Source organism: Lampetra fluviatilis, chromosome 26 (genome assembly GCF_964198595.1).
Source record: "Lampetra fluviatilis chromosome 26, kcLamFluv1.1, whole genome shotgun sequence".
NCBI lineage: Eukaryota > Metazoa > Chordata > Hyperoartia > Petromyzontiformes > Petromyzontidae > Lampetra > Lampetra fluviatilis.
Window position 1 is genome coordinate 6,022,556 of NC_136300.1, and position 18,854 is coordinate 6,041,409.

Sequence of the window (18,854 nt, forward strand, 5' to 3'; positions counted from 1 at the left end):
CACCAGACCCCGACCGCACAGACACTGGAGATGAAATTTCTAATCGGGGACGCACGTACGGCTTTAAGCACGACGCATGGACAAACCTATGGCGGCGCCCTACCTGTACACGCACACACTGCGGCGATCTAACTTCAACGATTTCCACCGGCCCTTGCCATGGCCGGTGCAATTTGGGGAACGTGTGCAACGGCACCGGTGGGCAGTGCAGCCATGCTCTATCCCCTACCACCCATGGCAACACGTGCTCGCGACGACGCACGTTCGTTTTGTTAGCGGCTTGCACCCTGGCAGTGTTTTCTTTAGCTGCCTCGCGTGCGTCAGAAATCCGATCTAGCGTGACCTGCAAGGTCGCTGGCAGAGAATGCTTCTTCCTTCTGTGGGACAGACCCAATTGGACATCAATAGTGGGTTCACTTTCGCGACCATACATCAAGAAAAACAGGTAAAATCCCGTGGAGGCATGAGGGGCCATCCTATATGCTGCCAGGACCCCAGGGATGTGTAGGTCCCAATTTGTCTGCGCCTCGTCGACTGCTTGGCAAAGCATCGACGTTAGGGTTTTGTGAAGGCATTCTACCATGCCATCCATCTGAGGATGGTAAGGCGATGTCCGAATTTTATTCGTGCCTAGCATGTCACACACTTCACGTAACAACTTTGATGAGAAGTTCTTGTCCTGGTCTGTAACGAGTTGTTCGGGAGCCCCCATATCCAACACATAACCGTGCAAAAAGGTATCGGCTATAGACGCCGCCGTCTGGTCGGGTAGGGGCCAAGCCACCGGCCACCGGGAGAAATACTCTACCCCGACCACAAGGAATTTATTACCTTTCTGCGTACAGGGGAAGGGCCTCAAAATGTCAAGCGCGAATGGCTCATTAACTCGGGACACGGTGATGGACTGCAAGGGGGGTTGACACTTTCTGGCTGGTGTTTTCCGGCATGCACAAGCGGTGCAGCCCTTAACGAGGTGGTACACATCTTCTGACATTCCCGCGCGAAGTGGCCAAGTTGGCCGCAACGGAAGCAGGCGGCCCTGGCCGCTCGCGGCAATGGCGCCGCCTCGACCCGGGATCGCCACTGTCGGTTCCGTCGCGGCATGTCTCCTCGCCGCCGCTCCCATCCGTGAACCGCTGCCGACACCTTCCCCCGTCGATTCGGCGCCATCCTCCATCGGCTCCTCTATGCCCCGTGATGGTCGGCTGTTTGATCCATTTCCAGGCCACGGCTTCCCGGTCCATGCAGCCACCCGAGTCCGTTTACGCAGGGTTTCGTGCGCTTGCAGGCACCTGGCGGTCCACAAGGATGTCTGAGCATCTTCGTCGATCACCGGTAGCACGATACCCATTTTCGAAGACAATTCCAACATCTTCTCCATCACAAGGGAGTCGAGCGCTGCTTGATCCAACTGCGGGTAGGCCGGCAATCCCAATGCCATCAGCGCGCCGCAGTAGGCGAGGGGTGTCTCAGCTTCCCCTCAACACCGCTGGAGGAACTTTCCCCGCGTGGCCGATGGTGGGTCGTATACAGCGGTCATCTCTCTGTAAGCATCCTGAAGCGTAGCCCTTTTTTCCACAGGGATGGCCCAAAGTGTTGCGAGGCCATCATCGTAAAGAGCCGTAGGCAAAGCCCTCAACGCCTCCTCCTCTGTCCAGTCGACTGACCGGTACGCTGCTTCAAACCGAGGGGTGAAGGCACTCCAATTTCCACCTGCTGCTGTAAACTCTTTCACCGGGGGCAATCTTCGTGGTCGATTGGCGGCACTCTTCCTCGCCGCAGGAGTTGACACCACCTCAGCTGCCTCCCGCGCAGGTTCCAAAATGGCGGCCGTCGGTCGTGTCACTTCCCGCGAAATGGCGGCCCCTGACCGTGTGGTCTCCAGCGCGGGAATCCCGGCCGCAGGCGGCCGCTCCACCCTCCCTGCGCGATTTAGCAACTTGTCCACGGCCACATCCGCCCTTGACGTCGCCGCACCCATTGATACCACCAATTGAGCGACGGTCGAGCGGAGCCGATCCACCTCCGCCACCAGCTCGCGCCATCCCTCCGTCGGGCCTCACTGGGGAGAAGCGGCCCCCACCTCCCCCCTCGCCAGCCGGGGTGGCGAGGCGATCACCACCTCCGTCCCCGGCGCTGCGTTCCCTGCACATGCGGGGTTTGTCACCAGGACCCCGTCTCCCGGGGCTGCTTGGGGGACCCCTTGGAAGTCCTCCTCTTCTGAAGAAGCTACAGGTGGTTTCCCACGCTTTCCTCTCTTCGGTATCTTGCAATAGCCACTTCTGATACCACTGTAATGTAGCTCTCAGAGACACCATCTTATTCTTTACGTATATTTATTATTAATAAAGTCCGCTGACAACTTAATGAGTAACCGCGAGTGACTATATACACTTGGGTAATTAGACGACTCCATTCTGAGAAAATGTAACTCTAGCCTCAAGACTACTCGAAGACGATGGAGACGACCCGTTCCAAGATGAAGACGGCGACGGCGATTCCCCACAACAACAGCCCCCAGGTCCGGTTCGCGCCGGCTCTTATCCCTCGCACGACCCGGCCACGCCCCTATTCCCAGACTCTCGCTCACCGCACCTGGCTCTGTCAATCTCCGCCCTTATTACGCGTTATGGCCGTTGGGTCCCGTGCTTCCCCTCACGTGACCCTGTCAACGCTCGGCCCATCAATCCTCATTAGCACGTTAATTAGTAACCATGGTCCTGGGGAGCCATACTGCCCTTCTATCGCCCTGTACTGTCTTTACACTTATAGTGGCTATGAGCCCAGTGTATTTTCTTGTGTCGGGCAGCTCTAACCCAATCAGTAAATTAGCAGATTTCAATTTATTGTTGTCTTTAAGCAAGTACTAACAGGTTCCCATTGCGTTAAGGCACAAGTCCTCTCCATGTACGTGGCTCCCAGAGGCATATGGCCATCACGAAAATTGATGACTGGGCCGTACTGAAGAAGATGAAACTGGTCTATGGTTGTGTCTGTTTCACTGCTGCCTGTTGGGATGGTCACATCTTGTCAATACTGTGAGATGGTGGTCTAAATGACAAAATAGCCAGTCACTTATTTTGTGATGGTGATTTGGATAAGATTGAGAGCCTTTGTACATGCAATGCACATCTTTGTGTGTTGTGAAATTTTGTAGGGCAGATATTCATTGCATAACAGTTTTTCGTGCTCTTCAGTGGTTTTTATTGACGTGTACTGTTTGCTCTCATATTATGATGCCTACATTTTACATTGAAAATCATATCAATACCCACATAGCTATTATTTCAATAAAGATGCATTCAAATAAGTAAGAGCTGAGATATACAGCGCCATAAGCCCATGGACAACTATATTCTTCATTACTAGCAATTTGGAAATCAGTGTCTGGGTCATGTTTTACATTGGTATTTAAGCCTCAGGCTTATGTTATTATTTTCAAGCAATCATTAATGCTATCAGCGACTTCCTATCTGTTGTGACTAGTAGCCACACATTTATGTGAATGTGAATTTGATGAAAAATACAACAGAGCTTCTGAAAAAAACTAAATCAACCAAACGTTTACCTGTTCATAACTGGCGTACAGGGCATTTTAAAAATGGAGGCTGACTGGTAATGTCCTTCTTCTGGCCCACTGGGGAAAGCATATTTTATCAGACTTCTATATTTACAGAGCGAAAATAGGCATGTTCCTTCCATGGCCTAAGTGTATACAGCAATCACATGTTGTAACCAGGGCATTGTGAAATTTGTTTTGAAAACAAGAGCCAGCCTTTGGGGAACGTTTTCCATCATAATGTTCCAGTACCAGCGCTTTGAACTGGATCGGAAAAAAAAATGTGACCTGATAATGCCAAAATTCAAATATCATTGACCTGGTTGCAAAGGTCAGACTTGCAACAGCAGAGATCAAATACAGGCTGCACTCAGTTGTGGGTACATATATATATAAAAACATTTTAACGAGAACGTTTGTTGTCGTCGACCTGGGATGTGGGATGTGAGTCGGGGACAGCTGGGATAATCTCATCGTCCAGAGGCCTCGGATGCGCACGTCACGCTGGGCCGGGCAGGGCAGCAAGGCAACATTTAAACAGCCGGGTTGTCCAGGGGACACATGCCTGTGTTGGAGCAGTGAGCCAGCACCTTTCTGATCTTGGTTTCATGTTCAAAGTCGGCCCCCCAGGGGGAAAAATGTTTTTATGTGCACCGAGTTTGATGGTTTCAGCCTGTTACTGAGTTATCATCTTCACCTATTGTATATCCTTTGCTGCACTGTCGCCATTTTTCCTGTCTTGTGATGCCACAATTCATTCTCATTTCGACACAGAAAGTTATCTCATAATGAGCTGGATGTCCATGGTGGTCATCTACGTATGCTTCTCGTCCTCTGGCTGCCATTCCACCAATAGTCTTTCCATTTGCCATTATCCCTTTTAGTGTTCTGTCTAAAGTCACTTACTTTCTTCACAGTCAGTATCTTCTCTTTTCGTCTGTAAGTGTCATTCTGAGTGTGTGACTTCATTCTTGTATGCACGCAGTGCAGCATTTGTTCCAAAGAACGTTTTTGTTTTCCAGAAATAAAACTAGGAAAGAGCATGCGAGTCTTGGGCACCAGCATTAATCGCACGCCGTCTTGAGGCCTGAGTCATTTACAAACATGCGTTTAGAGTATTTTGTTTATTTGGCTGGTATACATTTCCACATGATAAGCCATTTCGTTGAGGCTATCATTTGTGGCCAGGTCGCTTCTGAAAAATAAGCAAATAGCTCAGTGGGCTTTACATTTTATTTGTATATTTTTGTATTGATTTGCTTATCTTTCCTATACGTTGCACTCCCATCGTATGTTTGTATTGATGTTGTGACGTTCTGACCTGCCCCTACTGGACATCTGTGAAAAGACCTTGAACCTCATTGGATTCCTCCAGTATAAAATACATGTCCTGATTCGTATACTGAGTATAGGATGGACAGCAAGGAGAGATATAAAACATCTTCTTTACTTTCAATATGTGGAGTGTATCGGTGTCCCCCGGGGAACAAATGGCCATGTTGGAGTTGTGATCCTGGATTCAGATTCTAAGTTGACCACCAGGGATAAAACTAAATGTTCTCGCACAGAAAGTTTAGCAAATTGGTGGTTTCAGGAGGTTTAGCAAAAAACCTGTGAAATAACTTAGGACAAATCGATGATCAGTCATAATATTTCCTGGGTGTTGAAATATGCAGCCTATGAACTGCCTGAAACACTGAAACAGTACTGTATGTTCAAGCAGCTTGCTGTGCCATATTTTAATACATTAAAATGTTTGATATCATCCTCGGCTATTTTCAATCAACTCCGAATTAATGTCACCCCATGCTAGCACCATTAATACTGCCTGCAATTTAAGTTTATTCCCATATGTAGACTTAGTCAATCATTCTATCTCCTCTTTGTGACTTGCTGTTCTTGTATTCTATCGCGGCTGCTATTTCATCACTAATTGTACCTGTCTATCACCATGCATTCGAGAGACAGGTCTTGATTGTTTTTCTAAATGCCCTACCACAGTAAGTACAATCTGTTAGTGTCTTTGTTCAACATACTTGTTATTTCATACCTTGTCTGAACAAAAACATTTATTTCACGAAATATACCCGATGCGTGCGGCATCTGTGCAGTGGCTTCACTTCTTTTGTAATGTCATTTATTTTATTTTTGTCCTGGCTCCAAGCCAGATTGTCTCACTCTGTAGCCTATAGCAACTGCTGACATGGGCACGGAAACAAAGAGCGTGTGGTGTTCAAGCTGGGAAGTGGGAAATTGTGTTTAGATGATGTCGGTGTGGGGAGGTAATGATTTAATACGGTTGCATTTCTTTTCAAGTTACTTAAGCAGTATTCTTAGGTTTTTTCGGTAAAGTCACCAGGTAGGTAAAACATCAAAATTAATAAAAAATAAAATAAAAATCACGACGTTTCGGAGGCAACACAAGTCTCCGTCATCAGGTGGGACCGTCACAGCCGGATTAGCTGGTCCCACCTGATGACGGAGACTTGTGTTGCCTCCGAAACGTCGTGATTTTTATTTTATTTTATTTTGATTAATTTTGATGTTTTACCTACGTGACTTTACCGAAAAAACCTAAGAATATGAATCCTTGCAGTCACGAAAGCTTCAAATCTAGAAATACTTAAGCAGTGGTTGTCAAAATGTGTTGAGAATGGCATAATTAAACAAGCATAGATTAATGCTTATTTCAATTACATTAGTTCTATTTTTAGTCACCCAAAAGAGATTACTTTTACATATTTAGTGCTTAACGATCGGATACTACAACTTAAGCTTCATGTTTTTTTTTACATTTATTTGAATCCTGATGTTTTTTTAGTACAGTACCCCTTTTTACAGTTATAAATGGGCTGGACCACTGCACGTGCAAACAGGGCAACCTATATTCATTGCCTGGCCATGTTTAACATCAGTGGAGAGTTATATATGAACTGGGACCCTCCTCCCTCCCCCTTAATTAAGTTGAACTGACCAGTATGGTGAAGTACTCCCATAATCGAGATGGTTGCAAGGAGGGCCTTTGCCCAGCAATGGATTGGCAAAGGATGTACATTTTTATTGGCACAAATCCCACTTGCACTCAGTCGTTCTGGAGGGAAGCACTATGCTCGTGGGTGTTGAAGACCTTGTGGTAGCACTCGCAGCCGCGTGCCGCTTTTGAAAATTATTCGATTGTAACATTTCCTGTAATGGATCACTGAAAATAAAATATTTGCCATCATTGACCAGATACGGGTTGTGCCGGTTTTCAAAAGAACGTTCATATAATGACAAATTGTCACGTGTATCAACACCTAAAACTAGTTTTAATTATTTCTTACAAAGTACTCTACAAGTATTTTGTCTGGAGATTATAATTGTATTTGTTACTATATGTCATGGCCAGTGTTTCCTAATGTTGCCCATCTCAATGTTTTATATTTGAATGCAGTAAGTACATGTTAATGGCATCTGCCACCGCACTGATTGTCAAATTTATTCTCTTCCACTCACATGTGGACCAGCTATCAATTGACACGCGGATTATCAATATGAATGTCCACGGTGTGCGTCCACGCGAATATTAAGACATTTGAAACAGGCCACTGGGCCATGAGGACCCGAGTCAGGAAGCTGCTCACAGGGACTACGCTTCTCGTTCAGAAAAAGAACCAATCTCACATCCTGAATCCCGGCTTTCCTGCAGAGGCCACGGAGAGCTACGCAAGGAGGAGTCTGAAGGGAGCGGCGGACAACCCGGGCAGCACGGTCGCAGACGGGGACCCGTCCGGCGTTCACAGCGGGCTCGTCGATATCGTTCCCGACGAGGTGACGGCCGTACGGGCAGCGGGAGCCGACTCCGGCGAGTGCGCCGGGGCTGCGGACCCGGCGACCGGAGGGTGCGGCACAGGGGGCAGCGGTGACGGAAACACGGCACCAGACGAGGAAGCCGCCAGCAAGTTCGCCGAGGTCTACAGCGACACGGACAGCAGCGAAGGGAGCAGCTCCTCTTCAGAGGAGTGAGCGTTTGCCTCTTGAGGAGGCTCTGGATGTTTATCGTTGTGCTTTTGCGAACAGTGGTCAAAGTAACAGCATTTATTTGTTTGTTTAACACGTAGGCTTTCGCGACCAATATCCATAATAGAGGTTATTTTTCTTTTTTGGGTTAGATCGCGTAAATATATAAATGTGTCATTAAAACCCACCACCACCCGACACAGCCAACTAGTAAGGGTTGTCACGTAAACAGAACGTGCCAACTCGTCACTAGTACAGCACACCGGTGTGTTGGAGTGCCAAGCCACAACATTTACAATCTGAGTACGACGTTTCGCCAGTAATTACAACTAGCTTCATCAGGCGACAGCCAGATTTGTGGAGAAGTTCACCTGTTTCGTTCCTTATATAGAGGTGTAGATGTGGTGACCACACTTCTGCGCTCTTGCACAAAGTGGGAGAGGGGGTGGGTGGGATTAATGAGCCAACGTACATTATGCATGGGCATTATGCGAGCCCTTTGATCTTGTCTTTTCTGCCCATTGTGTGTATTAAAATAGCCGTACCAACGGTAATCCTTATTGAAGTATGGTGCCCTGTATAGGCATGCATTTAAACAATGTATTATTTGATGATTCGCTTCCACACAGCACTAAGTCGGTAACGGTTAAAATTCTTTTTTATTTCTTTAAATTTCGATAGATTCTCTAATTATTCTTGGCCAGTAGTAGCTAGTTTTGTACAGAACGTCAACATTATCAAAATAAATTGAGTGTCCTTGTTGGCACGTGTGTTCTGCTACTGCTGACAGTTGCATTTGGGAGTATTTAATATTTCTCTGATGTTCTTTTAGTTTCGTGCTGATCATTCGTCCTGTTTGCCCAACATAACATTTCCCACACGTGCAGTTTATCCTGTACAAACCTTCTGTTGATAGCTTCGGTAATACATCTTTTGTACCAGATATTAATTTTTGTATTTTATGTACCGTGCCAAATCTCACTCGGATGTTTTTAGTTTTTACAAACATCTGGCTAATTTATCAGTTACTCCCGCAATGTACGGTATTTCAATGCTCGTGTTATTTGATTTGGTTTTGACATTCAATGCCCTGTTGATTTGTGCATCATTGTAACCGTTCATTTGCAGCGCTTCTTTAACATGTTGGGGGAAAAACCTCTTCTGGATTTATTTGTTTATTTCAGAAAACCTTGCTGAGTTTCGAAGTGTTTTTCGGAGGGTTCCTGCATGGGCATGTTTACATTTTGCAACTACTGTAGTAAGAACCTATAGTACCCAGAGTAAATCCATACATAGATTACCCTCAGGAATGCATGCATATGCTGTGGGGATTGGAAACCCATTCACTTTACTGAAATTTAGTGGCCATTCATGAGCAGAGCAAAACAGCAGCGTCACACACATGGTGAAATCATTGTTTAACATCGACCCGTTCCCCAAGGAATTTATGCTACAAGTGTGGATCATCACGCTTTGCAAATGTACGAGTTTGTGATATTTTAATATTTATTTTGGTTATTGTCACCGTTATTGTTTTTTATTTCATCATTAGCAATTTAATTATTTCTTACACTCATGATACATGCATATAACTTTAAGTGTAAGAATATATGCTGTATTAATCGTTATGCTCATTTAATTTACTCTGCAATACAGTATGAGGAATTATAATCGGAATATATTTTACATGCACCACAAGGATGTAAAAACGAATAATTTTGTCATTAATGTTAAATTATGACCATTTATTTAATCATGGAGAGGGGTTAATTGTGACGTCTGTAGTAATCACCTGTAGCGACTGGCCACGTTGTGGTGTCATGAGGCCCATCTGGCAGGCGAAACACTCTGGCAGAGGGTAATGAGTCTCTTTTATCCATTCTGGCCAGTGAAAAACTAACCCACCGCGCAGCTCGAAAAGCCTTTAAACATATCCCTTTTTAAATTAAAGTTTCCTTAAGTCTTTAATGCTACAGACATTTAGATAGTTTTACTTTTACAAGAGTAAAAGGCAAGAGCAAGAACAGACTCTATTGTACTTTTCACAAATTAGGTAATTATTTCATATACCTCTGGCTCAAGCAAATGCCATATTGTTGCTGTCTAAGCTATTTAAAAATATATATATTACGATGCTTAGGCCAGTATTTTCTCGTGCTTTAACAGCTTGAGATTAAAGTGTGTGGAGTATAAGTATGTGGCAGGGTACACTGTTGCTTGAAATGGCCGCTCTAAAGGTTGGGAACGCAGAAACATTAAGATTGCGGGGAATCACAGTTTTACTTTTCTCTAGGTGTTTGTGATCTGTAATTTGTGTTTGTCAGTCCAGGCCTTTTTGCGTTTAATATAGATCCTTTTGCGAGACATAGCCTTCTGAGTTTATGCATTTGTATAGGGGATATGGCCAGGAGTAGTGTTGCGGGCTTACTTCATTGGTTTAATTAACGACACAGCAGGTCGTCACGGCTTCTTGGCCATGTGCCCTTTAGTCTTGGTGCCCAGATCTTAAAGCACAATTTAATCTTTATTCAGCATGAGATTGATATAATAATGTTAATCAAAAGTAGCGTAACGCTCAGAATTTAATAAAAATGTTCATGCTGCTTTTTTATTTATTCTGAAAACGTATTAATGGTTTGTTTTCATTTAAAAAATTATGTTAAAATGTTTTATTCCATTATAATCTTTGCACAATTATTATAATGGACTGGCTAAATTATTAACATTTTTTTAATCCAACTGTTAATTCGTGTAATGCCAATGAACATCATCTTCAGATATTGTAAAAAAAAATGCTATTATGTGAATTCATTAAATTCCTCACAGTATAGGTGGTTATAGTTCATTCCCTTGTCTGTTGTTAGTCTGACCTCATTGAGCACGTTATTCCTTGAAGTAGAATCGATGCTCGAAAGTATATTTACCCGTAAAGATTTGCTCCTTCAACCCAATTATTGATCAGCCTAGGCCAGGTTTCCAAATAATCTTGTTAGGCAGTGTGTCCGATCGATGAAAGTTGATTTCAATGGATCTTCACGTTAAGGTTTTTGATGAAGTGATTCTACAGGACTTGTATGGTTTGCGTCGATTTATGGACGATGCAAAGCTTTTAGCTTTAATTTGGCCAAAATTGCGAAGTGTAAGTACTGCTCAGAATTAATGCCTGCATTTACTGGATTTATATTTACATTTTACAAAGACCCCCTACTTTGGCATCCTAGCCATGCACTCTATACTGTCGTTTCCCCTCCCAGTGGTGTATGTATGTTTAACTTATTTTGCTTCGTACCCAGCCAATCGTGCTAATTGGAGGCGTGGTGTAACGTGGTTGGCAAGGGCTCTGCTGCAAGGAGAAGCCCCCCTTGTTCGAGGCGTCTGCACCTTATTTAGGCCCATGGGCTCCAATGCAGCTTCACCTCCAGCTTGCTCGATAGCTACACCATTGTCCCTTCCTGTTGTGGCATGGTGCAGTTTCAGGTTGGTGAGGCGGTGCAAGTCTCTAGCCCCTGTGCTTTGGAGGCAACGGTCGCTTGGTTACGTTACATTTTTGAGACTCCCAAACCCACGGGGTTATGGTAGTAAAACAAGTTGAATCCACCTGTGCAGACCTTTGAGTGTTGTTGTGTGCGTGTGGTATCTCCAATTTCCTCACGTGCAAAAAAGCAACCCTTAAAAAGGAAAAAAAAAGCCAATGTATAACTATTGCTGAAAAGGGGTCTTGATACTCAGTAAGGCTTTCCTAGAAATATTACTGACATCATTATCAATTATAATGATTCTTCCATTTGTCTGTGCTCTGTACACAGGGAGGAGGATTTCTCAGGAAGCATCGACCAGTTCCTGCACGACGTAAGGAGGCGGCGCAGAGAGCGTGAAGCGGCTCCCGACGATATCGGCCCCTCCACCATCGGGGTCGAGTGCTGCCTACTCTCAGCCCTCACCTACACCACTTCTCGCACGTATGGCCTTTTCATAACGCAGCCATGCACAAGTACATGGTGCTGTAAACAAGACTGAGTAGTCAAATAATCAGCACATTGAGCACTAGGATGGCAGAAATTAAGAGCTCTCATAAGCTCGTATTGCACCTTTGCAATTATCCTTCTCTTTAGCAGTACATTTTAAGCATTCCCTCTGATATTTGGCGCACGTTAATGGCCAAATTGTGCCGTCAGAATAGTGTTACAACTCGAATCCCAGAATTGAAATGCATTGTAAAATATATAATATCGCATATTTTCTTGCATGTGTAGTGAATCATTTCAGAGACACTATTAGGAGGCAACGACGTTTATACTTTACACGACACCGTTACACACGGGACAAATACGCCTGTCTCTCAAACTTGTTACTCACGGGACTATAATACACTGATCTCTTTCCTACACGGGATAACTACAAGCGTGTCAGAGCAGCCACGTGCTGTCTGACACACGATGTCAAAGTCGTAGACGTAGCACCTCGGTTCCACTTCACCCACGGACAGCCCCGATATGCGATCGGGGCTCCCCTTTTATCCCTCTCGGCTCGACCCGGCTCCACCCTCGGCCGCGCCCCCTTCTCAAACGTTTCCGAAGGTTTCCGACAACCTCGCACATGCTACCTGCCCGGCTCCGCCCTTAACCACGCCCCCCACAGGAACTCTCCAGAAGCTTCTCGGCTACACTGCCCGTGTCCCCTCGGTCACCACGCGCTTCACCCGGAGCCGGGGTGACTCGTCCTCACAGCAAACCTCACCACGTCCCCCCGTGACCAATTATGCGGCAATTACTCGCTGCGCTGGCGGAGTGGCTGCTATTCCCTATTCTGTCGGTAGGGGTCCGTTGCCTCTTTCTTGCGAGCACCCGGTACCACGCCCCCAGTGACCCACTGTAGTACTGCACGGTGTGCTCACCTCTGTCCCCATATTTCCTTGTTATACTGCACTAAGCGATACGCGCCGTAGTGATCCATTTTACATGACTACACATGTGTGATGTGTCCTGGTCTTCCTTGTATATAGTAAGAGGTAATGCATCCCATTAGGCTCTCACCTCATGAAAGAACACGAATCAAAACAACGTTCACATGGCAGTTTTTACCCAGACATGTCTTTCGCAGCCCATTAGATCTAAGATTTGAATTCGATACAAATGTAATTACTCCATGCACATTGCTTAGCATTAGGCTGTGATACAATTGCAGTCTTTGAATATTTTGCATCCAAACTAATTAGTAAATAGTGCCCTTATTTGATGAGGGTAACAGCTGTGCGCCCCCTCACAACCACAGCCTGCAGCATCCCCGAATAACCACAGACTGCGGCGCCCCCCAACAACCACAGCGTGCGGCGGCCCCCAACAGACTGGTCAAGTAAATCCTTACGATCCACTCGCACAGCGTGCGGTGGGCCTTCATCCAGCAGTGGATTTAAGCACCAAAAAAACTCGAGTACTAATGTAATGGACAGAGCACGGCTCTGTCTCAGGGTAGCAGCGGACCGAGCATGGCTCTGCCTCAGGGCAGCAGTGGAGAGAGCGCGTCTGGCTCTCTCACGGCAGCAGTGGAGAGCACGGGGTCCCTCAGGGCAGCAGTGGACGGAGCACGGCTCTGCCTCACTCACTCACCCGTTTCCTCACTGTCACTCACCCGTCTCCTCACTTTCACACACCCGTCTGTTGCTCACGATCACGTGACGCACTTCAACCAATGGGGGGGGGGGGGGGCGTACATGTTTGGGAGGGGCTCACCTCTGGTTGGCTGCTTGCTCGCGGTCACGTGACGCACTTCAACCAATCCGTGCCGCGTTAATCACAGGCACAGAATGAAATAAATAATGACATATCTGGGCTATTATATATGCTTATGTTCAATATAGAGGGTTTTTTTACTCATGCAAAGAACTGGCCAAAGTACTCTGCCCTTTAAATGTTAATCCGATTACAGCCCCTGGATGAGAACCCAGGGGAACGTCTACCAACCTCCTCCCTCTGAAATGACTTGAGCAGACAATAAAGGAATTGCTTCGGCGATTAAAGTAAAATGAATCTGAAACATGGCATAAACGGGTAAAGTAAAAAAAAAAGCCCACAAATATTTTACTCTGAATAATCACTTGAGAAGGAACATCTCATTGGCAAGATGTCTATGGTTTCAAGAGACGTGTAGTTCAAAAGGATACAGGACAATGGGCCACAGTTGGTTATGTAAATGGTGCTCAAGAGAAGGAAAATTGTAAGAGCAAATGACCCAAGGGGATATGGAGCGATAACATCAAAACACAAGTGGGAGTGAGCAGCATTACAACCGCTGAGTGCAACATTTCTGTGGTGTTATCAAACAATTGGCTTCGTACAGCAGTGAATTGAAACGAGCTGATAACACTCGCGATTGTGATCGAAGTGCTAGAATTCACAGTTCGCAATGAGATGGGGTTAAGTAGAGGGAATAAAGAGTGGTGGAACAAACTTCTTAGAGAATCTGACAGAGAAAGGACCGATGGAGTAGCATAAGGACGGTGCAGTATTTCACGGTGTGCAGTTTGACACCAGAGGGAGGTTCGGGAAGTCTGTGAGCTGCGCACCACTGAAACGTAACTTGGGGCTCATTTTCTTGGTTCTTTCAGGCAAGTCACGTAGAAGGGAAATAATAAAATAATATAGATTAACCCGTAAAAACAAAGTTTTTCACTCTAAATCCTTTATATGCGTGGCGGCAAGAGTCTTCTCGTCCTCTGGCTTGAGATGGCTGCCACCTATGGGTCAGATGATTGTCTGCCAGCATTAAGCAATTGGTAATTAAATATTTAAAAAAAATTCCCTAAACAGTGTAAAATTTAGGAAAAAATTTTTTCACGAAAATTAATTGTCACGCACAACGAGTCTGTGTGGAAAATGTCAGCTCGATTGGATCACGGGAAGTGGGTTAAAAAACGACCGAAAGATTTGCACGGTTGTAAGCAAGCAAGCAAGCACGCAAGCACGCAAGCAAGCACGCGAGCGAACTTAATATAAAGGATTTAAAAAATAAAACATAATAAAATACAATTCTCACGACGTTTCGGCCACAACGCAAGCAGCCGTCCTCAGGTGAAGAACACCAGACAGCCCTGTTCTTCACCTGAGGATGGCTGCTTGTGTTGTGGCCGAAACATCGTGAGAATTGTATTTTATTATGTTTTATTTTTATTATTTTATTATTTCCTTTCTACGTGACTTTACTGAAAGAACCAAGAAGATGAATCCCTGCATTCACGAAACCTTTAAATCGAAAATTGGGGCTCATTTTTGGCTGAAGGAGAGACTCGTTTTTCGTGCGGCAAAATTGTGTTTGGCCGTTGTGGCACACCTCATTAAAAATGCACGTGTATGTATTATTAATTCGCTTTTAAACAGTTGCTAAATGCATTTCCCATTGTGCTCCCTGAAGAGAAGGCACTCATTAAGTACCAATCCATTTCTTTGAAAATGCCATTGGGTTTTAATATGCAAAATCTGCTTAAAAGTGACATACTCTGAGATGCAATTGCATTACTATTACATGGATGTGAGGAAGGGGAACAGATTTATGAAGGGCATCAACAAAAGCTGCATGCATTGGAAGGTATATACCAAAAACTATTGTGGATCATTATATGTCCTTTTGATGTTAAGTCTAGGCCTAGAAGTATCGTCTCTACAAGCTTACTCATAAATAAAAGACAAAGAACCTACGTATAGCCTTAATAGGATGTTGGGAAAGTACTGTCAGCGAGCACCTCTTACAAATACAAATGTCCCCCGTATAGCCTTAACAGACTAATGAGGCAGGTGCTGTTAGTGAGCACCTATGAAGGCCGGCACGGTACACGAGAGGGTGGGTGGCCAGTATCGCGCCCGACCACCTTTGTCTTTCCAGTGGTGATGTTATTACACACTGCACCAGGTACTCATCTAAGACTGAGTCGACCTAGGGGAGGCCCAGCACCGTTTCAGATAATCATCACTGATGTTGACCATGAGTGGTAATCGAACTCGGGTCACCGGATTAATGGCGCAGCGTGTTAACCGCTGCACTGCTGCTACAAGACCAACAGAGACACGTACTGTATGTGCAATAAAATACAATTATGTTTCGAATATTACATTGTTTATACAATAGTGTCTCAAGATGTTGTGCCTTAGCAAAGGTGTATCATTTTAAGAAGGCATGAGTAGGTGATTTAGAAGGGAGAGAATAGATGTTTTAACTGGAGGAAAGGGTATCGAGGGTGGAGATGGGGTGAGATTCTGCATCGAGAGAGGTCATCGAGTATGATTGGAATGTCTCTAAAGCCTGGGCTTGAACATAGAAAGGGAACACACGGCCATCATCATTATTGTCCAACGTAGAATAATAAAAATGATGTATAATTATATTTGACTTCATAGTAACGGAATTGCAGCCAAGGAATGGAATGTGCTTCGAGGGTTTCGTCCACTGAGGAGTTTCAATGATTAAATTAGCCCGTGCGCAAGTCCTTAAGTGGATTTTGAGAGGTGGCAGCAACTTTGGGAGGCCTTCATTCGCAGTGGATTGATCATGGCTGATGATGAAGTCCCTTTATTTTAAAAAAAAAGTGTGTTATATCAGTTGAGCTAGTTGTATTGCTGAGTTTTGTTTGCTCTTCCAGGACGTCTGGCGAAAAGGTGTTCTTGCTGCAGCTCATGGCTACAAGGAAGCGTTTCCGCAAGTACGGACTGGGACGATTCCTCCTGCAGGTGAGAATGTGTCACTCTGTCACTGCTGCCCCGCGTTTGTGGAAGACCCTCGCCCCTTGGTTCCCTTCCTTCACTACCCCCTTTTTATACTCTCTCGTTTTTTTGCATTCTTCGTTGTTGTCACTTCTGATCCAATGCGACTGGACATCTGTGGAAAAGGGCTTCGTAACTCATCGGATTTCTCCTCCAGGATAAATACAGATTCTGATTCTGATGTCTTGATTAGACCAAACTACAAAGCTTACTTGAACCTGGACCTAACCTTTTTTTTTATCTAGTGCCGCTTGTGTGCCCTGTCCTTTTTTGTTTATTCGCGTGTGCTTCGTCTGCAACCGCTAAACACCTCGTTTTGTTGTACAATATTCCGTAAAGACCTTGCATTCGTTCTTTGCATTAGTTATGATTTTGTCTTTTGATGTTGTTGCTGATGCATTGACGCACCACAGATCTCCCGTGTAAAATAGCCGGGCAATTGGCTAAATGGGGTAATCCGTGTGTAAAGACAGTACGGGGTAATCCGTGTGTAAAGACAGTACAGGGGACTAGCGGTCGCAGGGGGTAACGACAGGGGAATTCGCATAGGAAGAAACTAGGGACCACAGGGGATAATGACAGGTTAAGGGACAGACAGGGGAACGATCTTCTGGGGTCTACGAGAAGGATCCAGATTAGGGGCTGTGGCCACGTGATAGAAGGGGGCAGGTGCGGACCAGGGACCGAGAGCCATCAAGAGGGTTCGAGAGAAGGGGTCGTGGCCAAGGGTCTAGGGATGGCCACACAGGGGATGAAAGGGGTCGAGAGGAGAGGATCGAGGTTGCTGTTGTCGTCGGGGTCTTCGCCTGTCAAGTGAACGTGTCTTCAATAAAGAATCATCACAAGGGCAGTGTCTCCTGGAGTCGTTACACGTGTAACAAATTAAATAAACTGAAACGCATTGTTCATGAACATTGGCCACACTGCACTGAAGATGTTAACAGTTATGAATAGGAAATGTATTAAAATAACAGATTAATAAAAACATAGCAACAGTTTTAATTTGATTAGCTTGCTATTTTTTATATAAATTAATTGCATTGGCAACTTCATCATTTGGCGGCAATGTATTAACGATCTGGAGTTCTCTTGGTTTTAACCCTTGTAATAATAAGATGTTTTTGCTGGGTTGTTTAGGCAATAGGCGTACAGACCAATCTCTTGTAATTATTTCTGCCTATTTGTTTATCTTGTACAAAGGGTTGTCATGATAATTGTATAACAATTGAAGTCTATATAAGTCCCTTCAGTACATACAAAATAATTAACTTTGAAGGAGACATAGCCCTACAATTTATGAAGAGAGAGAGAAAAATAATTACATTTGGAGAAGATTCAAATGCTGATAATGGTACCTTAATGTGTTTTTATGTTTTGCATGCTCAAACCTCAGCTTTGATAAGGTATGGTTGTGGCGTTTACTGAAGCTCAGGCAATGTTCTTGATAACAGATGTGCAATTTGTTTTGCCAAATATGAAAAGCTTTTCAGATTGTTGTGCTACTTAGTAAAATTTGTCTCCTTTGAGAAAATAGCCTGGTTAAATAATCATCTTTGTGATGCTAATGCAAGTGTTTTAGAACATTCGTATTATTTGAGTGCACATCAAACAGTGTAATCTCCCATCTGACATGTATTTGTAGATTTAGGAGAAAAGACGTTCTACTTTTTGTCAACCACCTTTCAACAACACGCATTTTCGGTGTCGGTTTTGCTGCAAGTGTCTTCCTTGGCGAATTATTTGAATGTAGGTGGCCATTGGAACACTTTTTTGCAGAGTTTCTGTGACCAGTTGCAACACAACGGTTTTGCCTTCGAGCTTTGTATGTGATGCTATTCTCTGAAAATTCTGATTCACGATTCTTTGCTTTTCACTGTCTTAAGGCAGAGTGCTCGATATCTCAGCTTGTACGATACTGGCATGTTCTTATACACCTTTGCAAGCACATACATCTCACATGGATATATATATACACAAATGGATGGCTATTGTCATCATGTTAATGAGCACTCATTGATTGTGTGCTTCACTTTAATGGGACTGGAAGGTCGTTTGATTCTTAAAAAGGGGTTAATGTGAATAATGGGTTGGAAAATGCATGCTACCCTAAATTAAAGGCCACGTAAGGGTGGCATTTAAACGTCTCAAATTATATATTTCATATGTACGGAATATTTGACAATTAGGGTATGTAGGGCAGACTTGGATTTCAAAGTGCTGTTTTTTCTCAGAATTCTGAAAGGCTCATGCATGAGGATGCTTATCCCTCTGTGTACTTGTGCCAAAACTCTACATTTATGTTTTATTAATTTCGTGATTAATTAATGTTTTGATATTATTTAATTTCACGTGATTTGGCACAGACTACATATATTTTGTTGGTAGCGCTGGTGAATTGGTTGGCACACTGCACTATGAACCTGGTGACTTGAGTTTAATTCCTGGCCATGGCTAACATCAGTGTTAAGTGATATCGGAAGCTGTGATCGGTCCCCCTTTCACCAAGCCATACTTACCAGCACAGTGCAGTTATGGTCCATCAACGC

At 44.6% G+C, this 18,854-nt stretch overlaps 1 protein-coding gene across 1 annotated transcript in view; it reads left to right on the plus strand.

Annotated features, from left to right (window-relative positions):
* The window catches only part of LOC144942009 (uncharacterized), a 59,958-nt gene that overhangs the window by 22,004 nt on the left and 19,100 nt on the right, over nucleotides 1–18,854 (plus strand). Inside the window, exons 3-5 of the mRNA XM_078868612.1 lie at nucleotides 7,248–7,560; nucleotides 11,365–11,517; nucleotides 16,188–16,275. Coding sequence (XP_078724738.1) covers nucleotides 7,248–7,560; nucleotides 11,365–11,517; nucleotides 16,188–16,275 — 554 coding nt within the window. The remainder of the gene's footprint in view (nucleotides 1–7,247; nucleotides 7,561–11,364; nucleotides 11,518–16,187; nucleotides 16,276–18,854) is intronic.